Source organism: Macrotis lagotis, chromosome 3 (assembly GCF_037893015.1).
Source record: "Macrotis lagotis isolate mMagLag1 chromosome 3, bilby.v1.9.chrom.fasta, whole genome shotgun sequence".
Lineage (NCBI taxonomy): Eukaryota > Metazoa > Chordata > Mammalia > Peramelemorphia > Peramelidae > Macrotis > Macrotis lagotis.
In genome coordinates, this window is record NC_133660.1 from 270,649,079 (window position 1) to 270,673,192 (window position 24,114).

At 42.7% G+C, this 24,114-nt stretch overlaps 1 protein-coding gene and 1 long non-coding RNA gene across 3 annotated transcripts in view; both read left to right on the plus strand.

Moving 5' to 3' along the window:
- The first annotated feature begins 275 nt into the window (after window positions 1–275).
- SLC35C1 (solute carrier family 35 member C1) lies at window positions 276–8,227 on the plus strand. Of its 2 annotated transcripts, XM_074230526.1 has the most exons (3): window positions 276–330; window positions 1,346–1,872; window positions 6,057–8,227. In XM_074230526.1, exons 2-3 carry the CDS (start codon window positions 1,377–1,379, stop codon window positions 6,614–6,616), a joined length of 1,056 nt encoding a protein of 351 aa, XP_074086627.1. In that variant the 5' UTR covers window positions 276–330; window positions 1,346–1,376; the 3' UTR covers window positions 6,617–8,227. The 2 variants fall into 2 exon arrangements, with proteins under 2 accessions (XP_074086627.1, XP_074086625.1); XM_074230524.1 differs by lacking the exon at window positions 276–330 and having other exon boundaries at window positions 880–1,872.
- Window positions 8,228–16,988: 8,761 nt separating this feature from the next.
- Window positions 16,989–24,114, plus strand: part of LOC141516556 (uncharacterized) — a 37,737-nt gene continuing 30,611 nt past the window's right edge. The window contains exons 1-2 of the long non-coding RNA XR_012476740.1: window positions 16,989–17,092; window positions 19,244–19,328. This is a non-coding gene — a long non-coding RNA (uncharacterized LOC141516556). The remainder of the gene's footprint in view (window positions 17,093–19,243; window positions 19,329–24,114) is intronic.

A 24,114-nucleotide genomic window follows, 5' to 3' on the forward strand; every position in this document is an offset into this window, starting at 1 on the left:
GGGGGCAGGGAGGGGAGCCTGGCCCCCAGACCCTGGGCCGGATGGGGGGGCGGGGAGGGTGGAGCCTGCCCCACTCAGGCCCTGGACCAGATCTGGGAGGGGGGAGGAGGGGGAGACCCTGGCCCCCTCGCCCTGGAACGATGGGAAGGGGGGGCTGGCCTCAATGGCCAGGGCGAGGGGGGCCGGGCGGTGTTGGGGAGCTCCTTCCTCCTCGGCGCGCCGGCTGGACCCCGGGGCCGGAGGGTGGGGCCAGCTTGGCACGGCCCCAGGGCGGGGCCCGCCAGGTAGAGCTCTGCTCCGGGCACTCCAGACTGGCACCCCAAGCTGCAGGTGAGAGCCTCGGGGGTCGGGGGGCCCGGCTGGAGGAGAGGAAGGGCTGAGGTGCGGCGTAAACTCAGGGCGCGCTGGAAGGACGAAGAGAGGAAAAGAAGATGGGGACGGGGGGGGCGAGCACCCCTGGGTGGAGGGTCCGAACCCCTCGGTAGCCCCCCCAAAAAAATGCACAACTCGGGGTGGAGGAAAGGGAAGAAGGGCCGGCCGGGAAAGCAGCGCCGGGCTCTGCCGTCCTCCTGGGGAGAGCGGAGCGGCGGGGCTCTTTAAGAAGCGCGAGCGTGCGGGCCCTTTAAGGCGCGGGGGAGGGGCGAGCAGGAAGTGTGTCCGGCGCGGGGCCGCGCGGGCACGAGGGAGGCCCGGACTGCGGGTGCCCGCGCCCTGCCGGACGCCCCTCCCCCACCGGACGCCCCCCCCGGGCCGGAAACGAGGACCCCTGCGGGCCGCCCGCCCCCACGCGGAGCTGCGGCGCCCCGGCCCTTCCCCCTCCGCGATCGCGGCTCCGGCCCCCGAGGCTGCACCGCGCCCGGGGCCGCGGGGTCCGGCCCGTCCCTTGGGCGCTCGCCGCCGGGCACGTTCCCTTCCACGTTCCGCCCCTGACATTCCGGGTGAAACTGTAACATTCCGGGTGAAACTGTAGCAACATTCCGGGTGAAACTGTAACATTCCGGGTGAAACTGTAACAACATTCCGGGTGAAACTGACATCCGAGATGAAACTGTAGCAGCCCAAGTTCCCGCGCTCCCCGGGTTCCGGCTCTTGGCACCAGTCCGCGTCCGAGGTCTGGGGGAGGCCTTCCCAGTGGGGATCCTGGATCCTCCCTGGCTCTAGTCTCCATCGGGGTCCTCCTCGTGTCTCCTGTCCCAGGACCCTATTCTTGTGGGTTCTTGGCCCATAATATCCGTCCCCCGGCCATCCAGACCCCGCGCTTCTAGCTTCCGCCCCCGCCGGCTCCCCATCCGGCCGGACTCACCCTCCACAATCCCCCACCTCCCCATTTCTCTACCATGAACAGGACCCCTCTGAAGCGCTCCAGGATCCTGAGAATGGCGCTTTCCGGGGCCTTCGAGGCCCGGGAGGAGGGGGAGCCGGGCCAGGAGAAGCCGTTTTTGCTGAGGGCACTGCAGATCGCCCTGGTGGTGACCCTTTACTGGTTCATCTCCATCTCCATGGTCTTCCTGAACAAATACCTGCTGGACAGCCCCTCCCTGCGCCTGGATGCCCCCCTCTTTGTCACCTTCTACCAGTGCCTGGTGACCGTCCTGCTCTGCAAGGGCCTCAGCCTGCTGGCCGCCTGTTGGCCGGGCACCGTGGACTTCCCCTCCGTTCGGATGGACATGAAGGTCTCCCGGAGCATCCTGCCCCTCTCCGTGGTATTCATTAGCATGATCACCTTCAACAACCTCTGCCTCAAGTACGTTGGGGTGGCCTTCTACAACGTGGGCCGCTCCCTCACCACCGTCTTCAACGTCCTGCTCTCCTACCTGCTGCTCAAGCAGACCACCTCCTTCTATGCCCTGCTTACCTGTGGCATCATCATTGGTGAGTGGCCTCTGCTCTCGAGGAGCGAATGGGGGCGAGCATAAGTTATAGTAAGAAAAAAGTAGTGCCTGGGACTTGAGAGGTGACGGTCCCCATGTACTCTGTCCTGGTCAGATCACACCTGGAGCATCTTGCTCACTTCTGGGAGCCATATTTAATTAAATCGATAATGAACCAGAGGGCATCTTCCATGTTGAGCAGCCTGGGGACCATCTGAAGATCAGTTAAAGAAACCAGGAGTGTGGAAGTCTTGCATCTGGAGATGAGGTTTAGGAAACGACAGGTCCAGACAAGAACTAACCTGGAAGGCAGAAATTATTCACTTTCTGTCCGGATCTAGAGGAAACTTTTGCTTAAGTAGCAAAGTGTCAGTTAGGCTTGGTGTAGCTAAGAACTTTCTAACATAGCAGCTGCCTCAGGAGGCCTCATTAGTTCATTAATGTCGATTAGTAAATAGCAGCTTCTTTAGTTGTCTTTGGTAATCCTCCATCACTGTGAGGAATGAGTTTTCCATCCCTGGAGAGCACTGAAGGGCTTCCATCTCTAAGAGTCAGATTGTCCATTTAAAAGGTTATTACTTGGGGAGGCTAGGTGGTGCAGCAGATAGAGCACCCGCCCTGGAGTCAGGAGTACCTAAATTCAAATCTGGCCTCAGACACTTAATAATGACCTAGTTGTGTGGCCTTAGACAAACCACTTAATCCCATTGCCTTGAAAAAAATTTTTTTAAAAAGGCTATTACTTGGCTGGGACCACACTGCCAGAATGTCCAGGTTGGGATTCGATCCCAGCCTTTCTGACTCCACTCTGGTCACTGGAGGCCAGACTGACTTCATCCAAAACAGGTGGTACCAGACCAACCTCATCTTTTTTGACAAGGTTACTCTACCAGATTAGGGGAGTGCCACTGACAGAATGTACTTGCGTGTCACCCAGAATTCAAACAAAACTCACCCTATGTTCCCTGTAGAGCTGATGCATGATACAGTAGGGTTAGGTCAGACCAGAAGCAAAGAGCGACAATGAATATCTATTGTCAACCAGGGAAGGACTTCCATAGAGGAGTGCCTCTGGGATCTGACCTTGGTTGACCCTGTACTCAATTGACACTTTTGTCTTCTCAGTGACATACATGAAGACACAATAATATTTTCAGATAGTCCTGAAGCAGTCTAACACTTCTGGTGGCAGCATCCAAAGTTTAAAATGGAATTTAATAGGGGTCAAAATAAAGTCACAAGAAGAAATAGTATGATATCCCATTTGAGCCTCACAACCAGCCTGGGCTGGGTTTTTATTTTAGCTTCTATTATTATCTCATTTTACAGTTGAAGAAACTGAGGCTGAGAGTCTTGCCTATGGTTGCCCAGACAGTCATCATCTGAAGTGGGTTTTAATTCAAATCCTTCCTGACTCCCCCCGCCCAGTGCTCTAACTCCTGTGAGATGCTGCTTCCTTGGAGGCAGATGTATTGGTGTGACCTAAATTATGCTGACAATTTAAACTTCTAGAAATGATAATAACATAGAGATCCACCCTGGAAAATCCTTTTGAAAAATGAGATCATGGGGCAGCTAGGTGGCACAGTGGACAAAGCACCGGCCCTGGAGTCAGGAGTATCTGGGTTCAAACCTGGTCTCAGACACTTAATAATTACCTAGTTGGGTGGCCTTGGGCAAGCCACTTAACCCCATTTGTCTTACAAAAACCTAAAAAAAAAGAAGAAGAAGAAGAAGAAGAAGAAAGAAAAATGAGATCATTAGAGAAAGGATTTCCTCCAAGCCCAGACACCAAGAAAGATGAGGCCTCCACAGACAACACCAGACAAAAATAAAGGCACATTTGTTTAGGAGGCTAGCTGGCCAGGAGACCTCCAGTAGAATGTAAACACTCAGGGACAGGGTAATTCCACTTTTCCCCTCTACTGGCTGGGTTTGGGCAATTTCTCAAAATCATCTCTATTTGTATAGGATGAAGAAGGCAGAGCCAGGCAGCAGTTGGTCTGGGAAAATAGAAAATGAAACTCAAGTTTTTGAGGTCCAGTAGAAGGAGGGTCAGGTTCAGAGTAGTAGGCCCTGGCTCCAGATGCCAGCCTGGGCGATCTTGAGTGTGTCATCTGTAAAATGAGACCACTGAGATTCCGCCTAGCTCTGTGATTTTATCGGCCTGTGTCCAGGCACAGTGTCTTCCATGGGACTTGGCATTCAAAAAAGTAATGTTGCCATGAGCTATGTGAATCATAGTCAGTCACACAATGCCTCAGACTTCACTTGTTCTTAGATCCTCCCAGCTGTGACCTCTCTGTTCTAAGGTCCCTCCCAGCTGTGACCTCTCTGTTTTAAGGTCCCTCCCAGCTGTGACCTGTCTGTTCTAAGGTCCCTCCCAGCTGTGACCTCTCTGTTCTAAGGTCCCTCTCAGCTCTGACTTCCTAACTTCTAAGGTCCCTCCAAAAACTAGCATTAGGGGTCCTAGGAATCTTTTGAACTTTTAATATCCAAAATTCCTTCCAGTTCTAACAGTCTATGTTCTAAGGCCCCTCCCAAACTTGATAGGTGGGATATGAGTTGCACTTTAAAGAATGAATCTAGGAGAGGTGGCACAGTGGATAGAGCACCGGCCCTGGGGTCTGGAGGACCTGAGTTCAAATTCGGCCTCAAACACTTAATAATCACCTAGCTATGTAGCCTTGGGCAAGTCACTTAACCCCATTGCTTTGTGTGGCCTAAATTATGCTGACAATTTAAACTTCTAGAAATGATGATGATATAGAGATCCACCCTGGAAAATCCTTTTGAAAAATGAGATCATTAGAGAAGGGATATCCTCCAAGCCCAGATACCAAGAAAGATGAGGCCTTTAAAAAATATTTAAAAAAAAAAAAAGAATGAATCTAGGTTTTGGAGGGACTAAATGATCTCCAGTTCTCTCCCTCTTTAGCAACATCTTTGTTGCCTCTATTCTTTTTGGAAGGAAATGCTCACTCTCGGTCAGAGGTTAGTGAAAATAAAGGTGTGGTGTTTCTTTACTCCCATCTAAATTGATGGATCCCTGAACTCTATCCACAGACCTCTTTTCTAAAGGGTTTCCAGGTATTTGAAGGGATGTCTTGGACAAGAGAGTAAGACTCTTTGACCTTGGCTTGAGAATTAGGCAGCTGTTGGAGAGGTAGATTTTGGCTGGATCAAGGAAATCTTTCTAATATTGAACTATCTCATAGGGGAATTGGGTTATCCCTCAGAGGCAATGGCTCCCCTATTGCAGGAGATCTCCAGGCAAAACTAAATAGGAAAGCAGGGACAGGTTGGGCCAAATAACCAAAACTTAAATTTAGTAACAGAATTCAGACAGTAACTGGTGATGCTCATCATCCCCTTCAGATATTGGTAAGATTCCAATAATCATCCAGGGCACTAAGTCAAAGGACCCAGATTCAAATCCTGCACCTGAATTCTTACTTCACTTAATCTTCCTTCACTCTTCATCCATAAAATGGGAATATCATCAGTCCTTCAAGGTCGTTATAAATGAGATATTTGTCAACCACTTTAAAAATCTTAAATGCTGGCTATGATGCTTTTTGTTAACATTAGTAATAAATCATCCTGAAAATAATTCTAAATGAGAAAAGGCCCTGTAGCATCAGGGTTGGCTTAGTTAACTTTGTGTTGTCTCCTCTGTTAAATATGCTCCTCAAGTACAGGGATTTATTTCACATGTATTTTTGCATCTCCGTTGCCTGGTACAAATGCTTTCATGGCCTTGAGCAGGTCCCCCTTTTTGTTTGCTCATATGTAAAATGAGGAGAGAAACTGAGGTCCAAAGAGGGTAAGGTCATAGGTATATTGAGGGGCAAAGCCTGGAATCTGGGTCTCCTGGGGTGTTCTTTCCAGTAATAATGATGAGCATATATATATTGTTTTTAAGGTTTGCAAAGACTAGATTTTTCCTTTGATCCTCACATCAACCCTGGGAGGTAGTTGTCTTATGAACCCCATTTTACAGATGAGGAAATTGAGGCAGATACGGTCATGCAGCTAGTACACAGGTGCAGCAGGATTTGGACTCTGGGCTTCCACACGCTTCCCTCTCTACTCCTTCAGGGGGAGATGTTCCTATGACTTTCTCCCTCCATGGTCTAATGTACTTCTCACTTCCCATCCTCCTTCCATCTATTCTGGTTGCAGGTGGCTTCTGGCTCGGCGTGGACCAGGAGGGAGAAGAAGGAACCCTGTCATGGGTAGGCACCCTGTTTGGGGTTCTGGCCAGCCTCTGTGTCTCCCTCAATGCCATCTATACCAAGAAGGTGCTACCGGCAGTAGACGGCAGCATTTGGCGGCTGACCTTCTATAACAATGTCAATGCCTGTGTCCTGTTCCTCCCCCTGCTGCTGCTATTTGGGGAGCTGCGGACCCTGGCCACCTTCAACAAACTAGACAGTGCCCACTTCTGGGGCATGATGACCCTTGGGGGGGTCTTTGGCTTTGCCATTGGTTATGTGACAGGCTTGCAGATCAAGTTCACCAGCCCCCTGACCCACAATGTATCGGGCACAGCCAAAGCCTGTGCCCAGACGGTCCTGGCCGTTCTCTATTTTGAACAGACCAAAAGCTTGCTCTGGTGGATGAGCAACATGATGGTGCTGGGTGGCTCCTCGGCCTACACGTGGGTGAAGGGGCTGGAGATGAAGAAGGCCCAGGAGGAACTGGTCCCCAAAGAAGGCGTGAAAGGTGAAATGGGAGTCTGAACCCCCCCAGCCTGATCAGAGAATCTTGCAGTGGGACTGGGAGGGGATAGGGGAGGTGGAGGGCAGGAAAGAACATTCCAAATGGTGGCAAGGAGAAGATATGGTGTTCAAATCTGGTCTGTGGGGAACTGGAGAGTGGGTACCACAGTGAATGAATATGGAAGCTGGTCTGTCACTTCCTGAGGCCAGTAGCTCCTGTATCATATACCCATTTCTATAGTGTTTTATGGTTTACAGACTTCTTTCCTCACAACTGCCTTGTGCAGTTGGGGGCATATTATTATTATTTCCATTTTACAGATGAAGAAACTGAGGCTTGCAAGCCATAACCAGAAAGTGTCAGAACTGGGATCCAAGCCCAGATCTTTCCAGAATTTCCTACTGCCTAAAAAGGGGCATTAGTTCCTTTGTAAGGACTAGCCAAAGACTGCCACATGAGTGTCTGCCTTGTTTTCTTGTATCTGTCTCTGCAGTGTTTTTAGACCTTGGAGGAGAGGTCTCCTAGGAGAGGATGGAGTGGTTGGTTATTATGGGATCCCCACACCAGAGGGATGCTCTCTTCTCCTTTGCCTAGAGGCTACTGTTAACATGTGTTATTTAAATGTCCCCACTAGACCCTGGCAACCTCTAAAGTCTAGACTGGGAGGGAAGTATGGATGTGCTATAAACAAAGCCCTCATCTCTCCTACATCCCTATCCATCAAACCCCTTTGAAAGCAGGTGCTAAATTTGCTTTCCCCAAATCCCAAAGGAAAATATGGCTTAGACCCAAAGGGAGAAAAATGGACTATCTCCTCCTTGACGTGTGAGCGACTGAGTTACTGAGGCTGGGCACAGGGTAGGTAGTCTTGGAAGGAAGATTGAAATGAGCCTAGCTTCCATGAAGGGATTCACTGGTCTCAGCCACTTCCTTTGGGGCAGCCTCTGGCCTTGACTTGGGGAGGGACAGTCTCACTCCTCAGCCATTGGCAGGTGTTAGCCCCTTGCTTCTCCACTGGCCTGCCAAGACATTTGTCCTTGCCAGGGGACAACCCCAGTTTGGATTCCAACATGTGGCTGCCCATATCTGTTCCTAGCCACAGCTCCTAATGATCTCTCTCTTAAGATGGGTTGGTTAGAGTTTCCTATGACCTGTGGGCAACCTACTTTGAGAAACCTTTGATCTAGGTCTTATTTTCTGGAGTGGGATTTAGTGGGGGGCAGCTCTCCTAGGGAGGCTTTCCCCAAGTCCCATGTGAGAGTAATGTTTGACCTTATACTAACCTTCTCTTCTCACCCCACCCTAAAATTGGGAGATTCAAACAATGCCTTGAGTATTTCAAATAAGCCAATAAAATGTGACTTAGCTCTTAATGCTGCTTATACCCTATCCCCAAGGACAGGGCATTTTATTCCTGTCTATCCCCTGGGATGAAGAGGGCTTGGGAACATTACAGAGTCCTCTCTGTCCACTCACCCTAGTTTCACCACATGATAAATTTTGGGTTGACTTTGTGATTTTTAAAAGACTGAATGTGAGGGGCTCGGCATCCTCATTCTTTGAGTCTGAATTTTGAAAAAGGCTTGAAAGATCTGTGTAGAGGTGCTTAATAAATATTTGTTGATTGATTACATTACAGTTTGCAGAGCACTTTTTTAACCACATTTAACCCTCACACCATCTTACATAGAATAGGTGCCTAATAAACCAATGCTGCATTATGGAAGGGTTATCTGAGGTAGCTGACCCAAGTCTTGAAGACCAAACATCTTAAGTGTCCATAGTCATGTGGCTTACAAAAGGCTGGGCTGAAAATCCAACCTAGGAGATCTTACTTTGAGTCTGCTTCTCTTTGTGCTAGCCTTGTGTAAAAGGAAGAAAAAAGTGTTCTGCCTCCTCTGCTCCATATGTTTTGTTGGGTTGAGGAAGAAGGTTCAGTGTAGTGTGATTCTCCTGAGGCATCAAGGAAAAAAACTGAAAGATGGAGAGGTATTCATTGTTCATGGTTGGGATGTATTCATGTAATAGATTTTAGAGACTAACTAATCCATTCCCCTCAATTATATATGTGGGGAAAGGTCCATGGTCCTGACCCAAATCCACACAGGAAGTGATTGGCAGAGCCAAAATTTGCTCCAGACCCCCTGGCTCCAAATCTTGTACTTTCCCCACCTGCATTCTACTAAAGATACTCCCTCAGCTGATTTAACATTTTGATTCTATACCGGACAAACAACCAATGGCTTACTTTATAGTGCTAAGAAAAATAACAAAATTCATTTGTAGGAATTCGGTATCTAGATTGGCAGCAAAAATAATACAAGAAAAATAGGAATGAAGGGAACATCTTGTAAAGTATAAATCATCAAAGCCATAAAAGACAACAACAATGTGAAAACAGCCCCAACCAAAATCTCAAAAATTAGACACAAGACCAAATTAAAGAAAGGGAAAAGAGTAATAGGGAAAAAATTTGGAAGAAATAAGAATGATATAAGAAAATTATGAAAGGAAAATTAACAGTTCGATAAAAGACAAAAACATACAAAAGAAAATAGCACCTTACAAAGCAGAATTGATCTAATGTAAAAAGTTAAATTATTTAAAGATTAGAACTGAGCAAGTGGAAGCTAATGAGACATCATTAGCTAAAGTTAAAGAATGAAAAAAAGATAATGTGAGATATCTCAAAGGAAAAACAACTGATATGGGAGAAAAAAAAGATCAAGGAGATGTAATTTAAGATTTATTGAACTACCTGAAAGTCATGATCAAAGACATCATTTTTCAAGAAATTATCAAGAAAACCTGCCCTGATATCTGAGATTCAAATGGATAATAGAAATTGAAAGAACCCATGAAGCACTTTTTGAAAGAGATTCCAAAATGAAAATTCCAGATCTGTAAGGAGTATGTAGGATGGGAGTGGATCAAAACATTAAAGTCTTTTTCCAGCTCTAAAGGAGTGATCATGGGGCTGTTAGGTGATGCAGTGGATAGAGCACCAGCCCTGGAGTCAGGAGGACCTGAGTTCAAATCTAGCCTCAGACATTTAATAATTACCTAGCTGTGTGGCCTTGGGCAAACCACTTAACCCCATTTGCCTTGCGAAAACCTGAAAAAAAAAGTGATCATGGGGCAGTTAGGTGGCACAGTGAATAGAGGACCAGCCCTGTAGTCAGGAGGACCTTGAGCTCAAATCAAACCTCAGACACTTAATAATTGCCTAGCTGTGTGATCTTGGGCATGTCACTTAACCCCATTGCTTTAATTAAATAAAAATTTAAAAAAAGAAATGATCATCAACTCTCCACCCTTCACAAAGCACAAAAGGCAACTTTATGAGAACTGGGTAGACTTGAAAATGTTTTCCTTTTTAAAAGCCTTGTGGACTGTGATCAGAAGCACATCTCAAAATAAATAATTGCCCTACCCTAGACACAAGTTGATTGAATTTTATATTTTGTTTAAAATGTCTCAGACACTGTGGAGTTTGAACAAAGACCAAGGACTATTACCTTTAATTTAGGGGAAAAAATTGGTATCTTATTGTCTGATCTTGTTATCTCTTATACTTTATGTTTCTTCCTTAAGGATATGATCTCTCTCTCATCACATTCCATTTGGATCAGTGTACACCATGGAAACAATGTAAAACAATGTAAAGACTGTAGGGGGTAGGGGGAGGGAAGTAGGATTGGGGGGAAAAATTGTGAAATTCAAAATAATAAAATCTTATGTACAAGAAAAAAAAATTAAAAAAAATAAAATGTCCTAGACAACTTAAGTTCTACCCTTCCTCTCCCAACCTGCCCCCCCAAAAAAATTTAGGTGGGGCAGTCACAGTTTAGAACAGCTTGTTAGCTCTAGCACATCACAGGTTCTTCAGAAACTAATATTCATTGACTAACTGTTGTTTATGCTCAATCACACTTTCCTAAGGCCATAAATAAACCACTTATTTGTACAACAGATGAGAGAGAAGAAAGTGCACATGCTCCTTGTGACTTCATTTAGTAAGGTTTATTGATTTACCCATATTTACATAGATGTATGTGGTCCTAGACTGGCAAAGTTTTCATTCTAAAGAAAGATACCGCCAATAGCTTTCCAAAGCCATTTAAGCCATAAAATCTTAGATCTTGAGCTGGAGGTGGATCTCAGAGGTATTCTAGGTCAATTCTCTACCCTGAGAGGCTCACCATTGAATGAAGAAGACAGCATGCATACAAATATGTAAAAAAAGCAAACTATACACTGGACAAATAGGAAATATTCATAAGAAAGAAGGCACTAGGGGTGGCTAGGTGGCACAGTGGATAGAGCACTGGAGTCAGCAGGACCTGAGTTCAAATCCGACCTCAGACACTTAATCATTACCTAGCTGTGTGGCCTTGGGCAAGCCACTTAACCCTTAAGCCTTGCAAAAAAAAAAACTAAAAAAAAATTTTTTTAAAAGAAAGAAGGCACTAGAATTAAGGAGTACTCAAGACTTCCAAATGTGGAATTCAAAAACTTGTAAAAGGATGAATGTTGAAAACTTCCTTTGTGTGTAATTGGAAATTAAATAATTTAATTAACTATAAAAGTTAAAAAAAAACTTCCCACTTGTCAAAGGCTGGATTTTTAGCTTGAAGGAGTCATTCTGGGGGGTTATATCTCTTGCTTCTGAGCCCCTGTCCGTATGCTTCACATTAACAAATAGTTGTTCTTGTTGGTCCTTCATTTTCAAAGAGAACCGACGACACTATGGGGTAATACCTTGATTTGCACTTAAACTGGATTTCAATGAGATAGAGTTGCACAAAGTCATCAGCCACTCACTCTCTTCCCAAGTCATCAAGGGCCAGTGGCAGGACAAAAGTCAAGATGACTGATGATGAGCCAGGAGGCAGCAGATGACTTTGGTATTTCCCCAGGACCTACTTCAACCACCTTCATGGCCCTTGGAACAGATTATTCTCACATGTCCATTCTGCTGGGGGGGAGTCTTCACATGCCCAACTCACCAACAGGTTCAGTTTTCTCAGGATGTGGCTTCTGCACTTGCTACAGCTTCTTGGAGCCATAGGTGAGAGTTGGATGACAGGTGAACACCAAAGGTGGATGAGCAGTCCTGAAAAGGACTCAGCAAGCCCTCCCCTGGAGGTGTTAGCTGTCCCTCAAGAAAAACTCTGTGGAAAAAAGGGTAAAAACCCCACATGTACAAGGATATTTATAGTGGCAAAGGTGAAAATTGAAGGGATGCCCATCAACTGGAGAATAATTGAACAAATTGTGGTATATGAATGTGATGGATCACTAATGTTCTATGAGAAATCATAAGGGTTTGGGAGTTCAGAAAAGCCTGGAGAGACGTGCATGAATTGATGCTGAAGCAGAACCAGAACAATATTGTGCACACTAACCAACATTGCTGCAGTATAATAAACAAAGGCAATATTAAAAAAGACATGTGATAGAGAATACCATCCATATCCAGAGAACTGTGGCATTTAAATTCAGATGAAAGTTTACTAGCTTCAATTTTTTTAAAAAGTTGTCATTAAATAAAGGAATTCCATGGGATTGTATTCTAATACTATTGCTCCTAAGCCCCCACCAGTAGGCATCCCATTAACAATTAGCTGGTAGACCTATGTAGCTTGTAACAAAGGCATTTCTACAAGGGAGGAAACTGAGGCTCAAGACAGCATCAGGGATCAGACTTGATCCCAGGTCTCCTGATTCCAAGATCTTTCCAATGCACTCCATTGTCTGTTATCTTACTTTATCCTCAGGGCATCTTTATGAACTCAGTACAAGAGATGTTATCTCTAGTAAAGGATGAGTCTGATGCCCAAAGAGTTTGTGTCACTTTTTCAGTCAAGATCATATAGTAGGTCAGGAGGACCTGAGCTCAAATCCAATCTCAGACATTTAATATTTACTTAGCTATGTGACCTTGGGCAAGTCACTTAACCCCATTACCTTACAAAAAAAAATTTTTTTTAAAAAAGATCATATAATTACCTAGCTGTGTGGTCTTGGGCAAGCCACTTAACCCCACTGCCTTGCAAAAGCCTAAAAAAAAATTATAAAGAAAAGATCATTTAGTGTCAAAATAGTCTAAAACTGAGCTCTTCTGATTCTGTTGAGTTTGTTTTTCATTGGGTGGGTGACCTTGGTGAAGAGCTGCCCTCCAACCTGAAAAAGCCAACCCTGCACCTCCCCCCACCCAGATGGTCAGAGTGGTTTTCCTTCCAGTAGTTGCTCAGCCTAAATTTAGGAAGAAAACCAGAGGTGAAAGAGTGAATTGAAAACCAGGACAATAAACCTTGTGGTTTCTAAATCAGCTAGTGCCCAGGTGTGCTGGAACCTGTAAGCTGAGAGAGGCCTAGGGGGAGAATGTATAAAGCCCCATCCAGGACTTTTCCTCCCATTTTTCTCTGAGTATGTATATATGTTAGAGAAAGACAGAACCAGAGACACAGAGAGGAGGAAGAAAAGAAAAGAAAGTTAAAAGATTGGGGGAGGCAGGGGAGAAGATGACTGAGTACAGAAGGATGGGTCAGAATCATCCCCAGCCCTGAGAAAGAAGAGTTTAAATAAAAAATTTAAGGGCAACTGAATTGTGCAATGAATAGAGTGCAGACTAGGAGTCAGAGAGACTTATCTTCCTTAGTTCAAATCTGGCCTCAGGTACTTTTTTTTTTGGCATTATAAGCTTTTATCTCTAAAACTCCATGGATTTGGGTCATGAGAGGTTAAAATCAGAGACTGTAGACATGCAGGCAGTCGTGGCGGGGGCTGCTCTTTGTACAAAGTTTACATATATATATACAGGGCTATAAAATCCAGTGAAAACAGTTCAAGTGGGCAGAGTGGGAGTGAGAAGTGGCAGAGATAGGGCCAGTGCTAGCTATGTAGGCACAGGGGAAGAGGAGAGGAATGGTTGTGCTCACTCCTCTCCCTTCTCCCTGCCACCTCAGACACTTCTTAGCTAGGTGACCTTGGGCAAGTCACTTCACCCTGTCTGCCTCAGTTTCCTCATCTGTCAAATGAGCTAGAGAAGGAAATAGCAAATTACTGCAATATCTCTACCAAGAAAACCCCAAATAGGGTCACAAAAATTGGACACAACTGAAATGATTAACAATAACTGAAATTTAAAGACTACTGACCATACTTCCAACAATAGAAATGAATGATGGCATGAATGAAAACGTATTATGATACTAGCAGGGGAAAAAATAACAGTCCTAATTCTCAGGGATAGCTAATTGAAAGAGATTACATAAAAGAAATCCAGCTAATAGGGAAAGTGAAAAGGAAGGGTCTTAGGTTATATCAGTAGGTGAGATGACAGTACCTGGGGTCAACAGAATATAAATGGTAAAATCTCATGGTTGTCTATCTCACTGGGTGAAGTAGAATTGGTGATTCCTACCTCATAAGGCAAGTAATCTGGGTGACTTTTGGGTCATCTTAGGTGAGGGGAGAGGATAGGGTGGGAAGGGTGCCCCCACACAAAGATAAAACTTCCTACTGCCTAACATCTGGATGGATTCTGGGACAAATGACCTTTATTATTTGATTCAGTAGGAAGAGTATCAGTATAGAAGTCAGGGAATCTGGATACAGATACCACATCTGATGCTTTCTATTTATGTAACTTTAACCTTCTTGGGCCTCAGTTCCTTGATCTGTAAAATGAGGCGAGTTGGATAATTTGGTCTCTGAGGTCAATACTAGTTCTAGATCTATGATCTGTGATCTATTTAGCAAGAATTATTCATGAAGATAAGAAGCAATCCCATGGCCTACTTCCCCCAACCTACATCCACACCCCCAAAGGAGCTTCTCTCTGACCCAACTTTCTCCCCACCCCTCCTGATATCTCTGTCTCTTCACACTAGGGCTTGTGTCTCTCGGTCCACGTTTTCTTCCCAAAATCTCTCTTTCTCCCCTACCTCTGCCCAGTTGAATTTATCTTGGGCATCAGACTTAGACAACTATCTGCTTCAAGCCCCAAGTTCTTAAATGATCGATTGATATAAAGGCACATCAAAAGCAGATTTGATAGAAATTGAGTGGCAAAGAGGGGGAGTTGTAAGGAAATATATCAGGAGGGGAGTGAGGGGAAAATGGGCAGCAGTCATTTATGAAACCTTTTACCAGTGGGTAGACAGGAGGTCTGCTCTCTGTTGGCTTAGAGAGGACCCAAGAAAGATATCATGGCTTCACATCAATCCAACACAACAAGGTTGGAATCCAAAGCCAAATAGAAAGACAAATTGGACCACATCTATTTCTCTTTGAAAGACTTTCATGACCAATTCAAGAGAGATAAAGAAATCTTTTAAAAACTCATAGAAAGGGCAGCTAAGTGGCGCAGGGGATAAAGCACTGGCCTTGGAGTCAGGAGTACCTGGGTTTCAAATCTGGTCTCAGACACTTAATAATTACCTAGCTGTGTGGCCTTGGACAAGCCACTTAACCCCATTTGCCTTGCAAAAACCTAAAAAAAAAAAAAATCTCATAGAAAGAATTTTAAATCAGAACTGCCCCAGAGTAGCGGACTTCTGAACAGATTCATAGAATCTAACCCTTTCAAAGAAAGGCAGAGTCTTCAGATTAAGGTAGAGGTGTTAGCTTGTGCCTGTTCATGTCTGTGATGGTGACTCTTTTGTGTATTATTTTTGGAAAGCTTTCAATGATGCCTGAGTTCATTCTGTTTGTTAGAAACTTTCAATCACCTGTCCAATCTGGGATTAAGCCAATCTTAGCCCCACCAAACCACTTGTGAGCCTGGCCACTTGAACACTCTCCTTTCCTCTTCTTAACACTGGACAGCAATTTTGAGCAAGCATATCCCAGGGTTTAGATGGTCCCTGCCATGAACAGAGAAATTCAATTGCTCCCAGATTCTCTGGGAATTCCACAACCCCATGGTTTTCTAGTCAGGGATCCTCAACTGGCCAAAAGTGATATCTGCTTTATAGTCTTCAGTTTCTGTTCTCGCTTGTTGGGTGTTCTAAAGATACAAAGGTCTAATGAGTAGAATTAATCTTAAGATTCAAAAAGTCCTCCACAATAAAGGCATGTGTGATAAGAAAACATGGGGGGGATCCCCTAGAAGTAATTAATCTCTTGCTCAGGAGATACTCTTGGGCATTTTGGAGTGTTTGACCAAAATTGGTCAATAAACCCTCCAGTCTGAGACTAATTGACTTTGAGATGAGGCAGACCCTCAATCAATGGGTAACAATGACTTTGTATCTGGAAAAAAAAAGACTAGATTGACTGTTATAAGGGTAGAGCTGAACTCTGACTTCTGGTGATCTGGCAGAAACAAGCAATTCCTTTTCTATGCGGGCAAGGTGCATACTAAGTGTTCATCTTCAGAGAAGTGGGGAACCTTAAACTGGAGAACAGAGTATATAAAATTTCTCTGTCCCTGAAAAAGTCAATTTTTCATTCTTATTCACTAGAGAAATGAAACATGCCAATTCTTGGCCAAAATGCCTTGGCAAAACTTTTCTCAAAGCATCCACATTTTGTATAACCCATATCTGATTACTCACTATCATGGGGGGGGGGAGAAGTAAGAGAGGTAGGAAAACATGGAACTCAAAAACTTACAAAAAGATGAATGTCAAAAAATATCTTTGCACATATTTGGAAAAATTAAAATAAAATACCATTTTAAAAAAAGGATCCGTGTTTAATCTAAGTTAAGAGTGTATTCTCGGGGGAGCTAGGTGGCACAGTGGATAGAGTACTAGCCCTGGAGTCAGGAGGACCTGAGTTCAAATGTGACCTTAGACAATAATTACCTAGCTGTTTGACCTTGGGTAAGTCACTTAACCCCATTGCCTTGACCAAAAAAAAAAAGTGTATTCTATGGAGTTTTGGTTGTATAAATGAATGTTCCTCTCAATGGAAATATTTCTTATCTTTTCTGTGAGTCCGTATTCTATCTGTTCAGTGAAAAGGTGATCAGTTCTTAAATAAAGCTGAAGCCAGTTTAAAAGATTTGCCTCAGGAAGAAAAAGAAATGGTTCCCACAATGCCGACAGCCGAGAAAGAAAAAAGACGTGGATTTATAGTTTGAAGTTTCGAAGCTAAACCTTATTTTGTGCTTGTAATAACAGTTGTGCTTGCAAGTATTATCTATCCTAATTCTTTTCTCCCCTTGGTAAAGAAAAAAAGTCTTGTTTATATAAAGAGGGAAGGAATTAAGAAATGAGAAAAATGTCCTTTTAAGCGTTTGGCTACCAGACCACAGTAGGTTTCTGGGAATGACCTAGCAGATTTAAATCACCCAGCTAACTTAGCAACAGTCACCTAAAACAAATTGGACTATAATGTGCATTCTTAAGTTAGAAACCAAGCTGGAAATGTCTTACACAGAAAAATGAGGCACTGACTATTAACCTGAAAGTTTCAGCTCTGTTAGGGCTGATTTACAAGAGATTCAGTAGAGGAAACTACATCTGGAAACGATTTGAAATGTGAGCTTTCTTTATTTTTTTAAATAAATTTTTATTGACATTTTCCATTTTGAAAAATGAGTTTTCAATCAGAGAAATCCGAGGTTAAGGAATTAACAGTGTTAGAAAGAAAGAGAACTACTGAGTCAATACAAAATGTAATTAAGATAAATTTGGGTTAATTTGGTTTCTTACTGGAAAATGAAAGATAATTTACATGGACCTTGTAAACTGGAAGTTCCATTAAAAGATGATGAGGGATGTATACTATTCAGATTAAAATGCCACCCTACCCACAATGCTGCTGCCTCATCTAGTCCTCAAAGGAAAATTCTCAGTTTCTGACTCCCCATCAGCATGAAAATGGAACTTGTGATTTTTTTTTCACTTAAATGGGGACCCAGGGTTTTTTTTGGGGGGGGAGTTGCTATTTTTGTCAGTTCTTAGCTCTCCATTAAGGACCAACTTAAAAGAAGGGGAAAAAGGGCATTAAAAAAGCCAAGATTTCAGAAAGTATAACAGAACATTCATAAAATTTTTTTCAAAAAAAAAGAATTTTTTTTTTTCAAACAATGAGTTAAGAGGAATGTAGCAAATATTTGTTTCTTCCTTAGGGAGTTAGAGCTTGGGGAATGCTAATAATTTCCCAAGTTTAATTTTAAGGATAACTAGTAGCTGGTTTCAAATACTCCCTGGCTACGTGACCCTAGGCAAATCACTTAACTTTGTTTACCTCAGTCTCCTCTTCTATAAAATGATCTGGAGAAGGAAATAACAAACCACTGCAGTATCTTTGCCAAGAAACCCCAACACAAAGAATTGGGCATGACTGAACACCAACAATTATTGTGGCTATAGAAATGTAGGTGGAATCAGGTGGCAGCCTTTAACATTGAATGATATTAAATTTGGATTTATATAGGTTTAATTAAATAATTGGGGAAATAATAATTATATACAATATACAAAATAACATATTGTATTACATTATGATTATTCACAGCATAATTGATCTGTGTTTCAAAAAGTCTTTGTAGCTGTGAGAACAAAAGGACAAAAGTACTCTCTTCTGGTTTCTGGAGCTACTAGTTTTGGCCTTTAATACTAATTGCTACAGAATGCCAAAACTGGTAGATGAATAGAATGGGTTTTTCATAGGACTGACTCAGAGATCTATTCCACCATATTTAGACTGATAAAAGGTTGTGTGTTCATGCCATGAAATTGTTTTATGTTAGGGTTTTCATCAGACTTTTTTGCAGAGATTTTGGAAAATAAAATAGATTACAAGTGATTTTAATTTTGGAATGACACAGTGGGACTCATTTGTAATAGGAGGACAGATTTTTTTTTCAAAGATTTTATTTTGAGTTTTACAATTTTCCCCCCAATCTTACTTCCCTCCCCCCACCCCCCACAGAATTGTTTCCATGGTATACGTTGATCCGAATTGAATGTGATGAGAGAGAAATCACACCCTTAAGGAAGAAACATAAAGTATAAGAGATAGCAAGATCAGACAATAAGATATCAGGTTTTTTCTAAATTAAAGGTAATAGTCCTTGGTCTTTGTCCAAACCAGGAGGATAAATCTTAAAGTCTGTATGTTGTGATTGAGCTGTGCACTTGAGCTATTATTTCAGACTTTTGTCTGGAAGACATAATGTTCAGAAAAATGACTATCTTAAGTATTCAAATAAATATACTCTGGTTAGTTAAAACAACAGTGAATTTGGGACAGGTAAATAAGATAGCAGACTTGGAGAAGTTGGATGTGCCATGAACCTCAGGAATCCAGACCACCCTGCCTTAGTCTGTTCAAGTGACCAAATCTTTGGGATGGTGTTCCCCAGATAGATGTGACCAGGCAGAGTGTAGCCCCTGCTAATGTTCCAAGAATCCTTCTCTTTTGAGGTAAAATGATATTCCAGTATTGGAGAACAATGAAGACCTCTCCAGGAGTGAATGTTCGCTGTTCTCTGGAAAAATCAAACATTAAATGAAAATTCAGACAAACATTGTCCCCTTTGTTTGGCAGACTGCCCAAAATTTTCAAGGAAGGATTTATCAAAAAGTACAATCTAAGGGCATCTTGGACCGATGGGTCACTTCAAAAACCAGAGATCCAGGTGGGTTCCTTAGCCAAGCTCTGTGACCTTTTTTGCATATCAGGAAGAAGAATTATGATTTCATTGGATGTCCACCACCACCACCCCCAGCTTCTATTAGTCATTCTAGAAGACTGCTCTTCTGCAAGGTTTGTTTTTGGTATTTCTTACCTTTCTCATTAAGTTTGGAGGTAGAGATTACCTTTTGCTTCATCTTTTATTCTCAATATTTAGCACTTAGTTGACTAGCTAGCTCGTTAACATCATTATTCTTTAATAAAGGGGGGGAGAGGGAAATTGGTGTTACTGGTCCCTGGCTTTGCTGGGGAAAAATGGCTGAAATTTTTCTCTGTCAGCCCAACAATGCTATTGTACTGGTTTCTGTCAGACACATAACATTGGGGAAACAGTTCAAGTCAAAAAGCAATGAGGTGATCTAGTAGATGGAATGCTAAATTTGAGATCAGCAAGACCTGAGTTCAAATTCAACCAAAACTGAATGTGATACTGACCAAGAGAGAGCTAACCTCAGAGCTACTAGGTGGAAAGAGCACCAGCCCTGGAGTCAGGAGACTGGTGACTTAGCACAGCCCCCCTCATTCAAATCTAATTCATATATTTGTCATGGCATCACTTCCCCGATGTCATGGTCTTCTTCATGATTGAAGGACAAATATCATCGTCGTCGTCATCATCATCATCATCATTCAAATGATTAAATGCATTACAGCTGAATGTGTTCTGATTAAAAAGGATATATATTTTTAGGATGAACTGCAGTTTATCCCATTACTAAGAGAGATTTTAAAGTAGTTTCAAGTAAATAGCTGAAAGACTTTCATAGTCAGATTATTCACTCTCCTAACCAGCTGAGCAGCGGTTGGAAGCCAGTCTCTTCAAGACTGAGTTCATGGATGCTGCCCCACCAAAAAATCTTTGGAACTTGTTAGTTAGAGGCAAAATGATCCAGTGACTGAGCTAGGAACTTCTGTCCTGTCCAGAGAAGAGGAAGTGCTGCCAAAGCACTGTATCAGGTGGTGGAACAGGACAAAAGATTAAACATTAATCCCTGAAGAGAAAGAGATCTTTCTGGAAAGAACTGTGGAAGGTTTAATTGGGAATATGATATGCATTGGTAATTATACATTAGGTAACTAAAGGTTGGAACAACCAACGACATTTATTGTTATGTCTCTTTCTTGCTGCTTCCTATCTCAGTAGCCAAACACATAATCTTTAAGAAAGTGTTTGTTTAGTTTGCTTACTGGTTACACAACACTTGTAATGATTATTGTGTAGATTGTTGCCATTGAGGGTCATACTTTCTTCATCGTGATGTCATTGCCAGGGTAATAAATTTATTTAACTATGCTAGGGAATTTAAAATGACTTTTTTAAATAATAGTTGCCAGTACTTTTATTGCTCTAAGACTATCTAATTTGATATAACATGACAGAACTTAATAAGCACCTGAGAACCCTTACTACCTAGAGGAGGCAAGCAATATTTTATCAGATACCTCAGTGATAACACTAGCCCTGCAAGTTCAGTTTAGAACCCATATAAAGACTTAGTTAGTAGAAGTAAAGAAGCTGTTGCCTTATGATGAGAGCCTGTTGAATCATCACCAGGTGGGTGTGGGAGAGCTCCTGGTAATTTTTTCACTCGATATTCATATAGACTGTGGGCTCCTAGAGAGGAGGGATGGTCTTTTCTCTTTCTTTGTATGGCCAGTACTTAACAGTGCACATAGTAGGCATTTAACCAGCATTTATTGACTATCTTCTATTTTCTAATAGGGTTCAGATACTCCAGTGGGACAGAGCAATGTTCTAAAGTCCAGAATTTCTTGGTGATCCAGATAAATATGAGGTCATCTCGGTCGATCAGACAAAGAACCAAGAATTCTTCCTAACCTCCAACCTTAGAGTTATGCTTGGAAGTTCTCAGGTCGGAAATACAAGGCAATGTCTCCTAGCAGTATATCTTCCATTCCTCTGGTTTCATTCAGGGAGTCTAAACCTGACCCAGGGACTCTGGGAAGGATGTATATTGGACTGAGTAGCCTATTGGGATGTGGGGGACTCCAACCCCCAAAGGAGTCTAGTAAGTCCTCCTAGAATCATATCAGCTATTTGGTCAGGAATAGGGAATTGATGGACTTTCTGACCTTTACAATTATCCAGTTGCAGTGTGCATATAAACTTGAGATGAGTAGGCAGTTGCTGTTCTTCATAAGACCTGTTGGATGGAATAAATAATAGCAAGAAGATTCTCCAGATGAAGAGATGCAAGTATATTTGAACCCTGTATCTTATCTCCACTCAGTGTGCTGTAGGAGTTTCCCAGCCTGGGCTCCATGGCAGGTCAAAGAGAATCTTTCCCACCATGAGCTCTCTGAGACTAGGAGCCAATGAATGGATAGTCAAACTGAAAAATTAGATTTTATCAGTGCAGTAAGAAAAAATGACTCAGATTGGTAGCAGACTCAATTTTTTAAGGCAAAGATTGAGTTTTTAGAGTTTTTTCATTTCCCTTAGATAAGTACATAGTCAATTGGTGGCATTCCCTGATAGGAAAGAAATCAGTTACATAGAGTTTGAGGGTCATAGGAGTTGTTCATATCAGATATGAACTTTATGAAGGACAATGCATTTCTCTCCAGTAAGTTATCACTGAGTTAGTGGAGGCTTTCTTTAAGATAGAATGGACCTGGTTCCTCAGTTGTGGCCAGTAAGGGGTGGAATAAGATTCAGCCTGGGGGTCTCTTGTTGATAAAATCTCTTAACTCAGTTTCTTTGGCCTCTAAGGTTTCTATATCAGGGGAGATATTTTCCCCAAATTCCCAGGATATCTTCCTCATTGCTTTCTGTTCTGCAATTCAAGGCAATGCCTCAACTCTGTTCTGTAGTTTGGTGTTCTGTGATAGGATTTAAGGAGAAGAGCTAGCATTTTACAGCTCTGTAAGGGTAAAATTATCTTTCCATGTTGACTCATTTGAGTCTCCTCTACATATCATACCTTTCCTTATTAAATGTGTTGCTATTCAGTGTATCCAACTCTTTGTGACCCCATTTGAGTTTTTCTTGGCAGATAAACTGGAGTGGTTTGCCATTTCCTTCTCCAGCTCATTTTACAGATGAGGAAACTGAGGCTAACAGGGTTAAGAGATTTGCCCAGAGTTGCACAGCTACTAGGGAGGTTTGCCATTTCCTTCTCCAGTTTATTTTATAAATAAGGAAACTGAGGCAAACAGAATAAAGTGAGTTGCCCAGGATCACACAATCAGATAGTGTCTAAGGTGAGAATTGAACTCAGGAAGATGAGTCTTGAGAATGGTTGTCTATGGACTATGGTACTACCTTACTGCCAAAAGTATATTTTTTTTCACATTATTAAAAATCTTTATTTAGGTTTGGTCAGTACAGGTAAGATATAGTGGAGTCACAGAGCAATCTGCATTCAAAAGTATATTTTAAAACATCCTTCTTAGAAAAACTAAAAATGTTGAGATATATTTTCCTTCTAAATCCTTTCCAGAGTCCTTGGAAAAGCCCTTGGAAAGGGAAGGTCTTCTTATGGGAACTGGAACTTTGGTCATTGCTTTCCCCACCCCTGAAGTGACCAACTCAGGACCCAACACTACCCCCTTCCACCACCACCACCACCACCACCACCATCAGAAAGGATTGAGACATCCATCAAAGGGAGGAGAGTGACCCAGGAGGCAATGGGATAGTGATAGTTATTCAATTCTTCTGGGATTCTAACTCAAACTGTCTTGTTATATATTGTGATTTTCCTCTTCTAGATTGTTCTAAATACTACCTGAAATCCTCTTGGGGCAAAGAATCATGAGAGAGGTCACAAGGGACTCTGCCTCTCTCTTTCTGCTAAAAATGCATACATATTAATTATCTTATTAATTAATTGATTAGATAATTAGTTATCTTATTAACCTAATGCTTAGATTAACAGTAATAAATAGAAGAATAACAAAATTGTTTCTGACAGATTTGAGCCTAAAAATTCAGAGCAAAATATTAGCATTTCCTTTGACAGTTCCAAGCTCTGTGTTAAATTCAAGGGATATAAGAACTAAAGTTCTCACCTTCAAGGAGCTAATATTTCACTAGATCTTGACATATTAAAGAAAGTGTTGACCTAGAACATTGGAAGAGTCCCCAAACCACTGAACCTAAAGTCCAAAGAGGTACCTCAGTAAGAGGACCTCAGTTTCCTCATCTGTAAAATGAAGCAACTGGAAGAGATGGTCTCAAAGGTCTCTGACAACTCTGTCTACCATCTTAAGACAGCAGTCCACCATAAAGATAGTAAACTGATATGATCGCTCAAGGCCATCATCCTTGTAAAGGTTGGCTTCTTCTCCCTTCCCCATCAAACAGAAAGACCCCAGAAGGAATAGGGAGCAAAGTCTGCTTCCACACATCTTCTGGCAGTCATTATTTTAATTGAGCCAGGACTATTTACTACTATTGATTTGATCCCATGGCTGAAGCCTCTCAAAAGGACCCTAGGTCAATGAGCAACAATCTGTGATAAATTCAGCTGAGGGAAGAGATGATCTTAGAAGCATTGTCTAGTGGAAAAGGAAAAAAGATCCCTAGATAGCAAGAGGCCACTGCTGGGAAGGCTACGGGGTGGAGGATGGGCTAAGCCAAGGGAAAAAGTTTCTCCTAAGTTCTGCCAAAAGTGGAGAGAAGAGGAATAGACTCTCTGGTAATTTCTTTTAATGATTTTTTCTTACTAACAAGTTCAATTACTTCTATCCACCTCATGAGTACAGTTGTAACCAGCCCCCTCAGGTTCTACACCTTGATACCAAGTCCAGGTAGACCCATTCTAGATTAAAGCTCTCAAGTCAATATTAGCAAGGGTTCTCAGGACACCATATCATCTTTCCTCATTTCTTC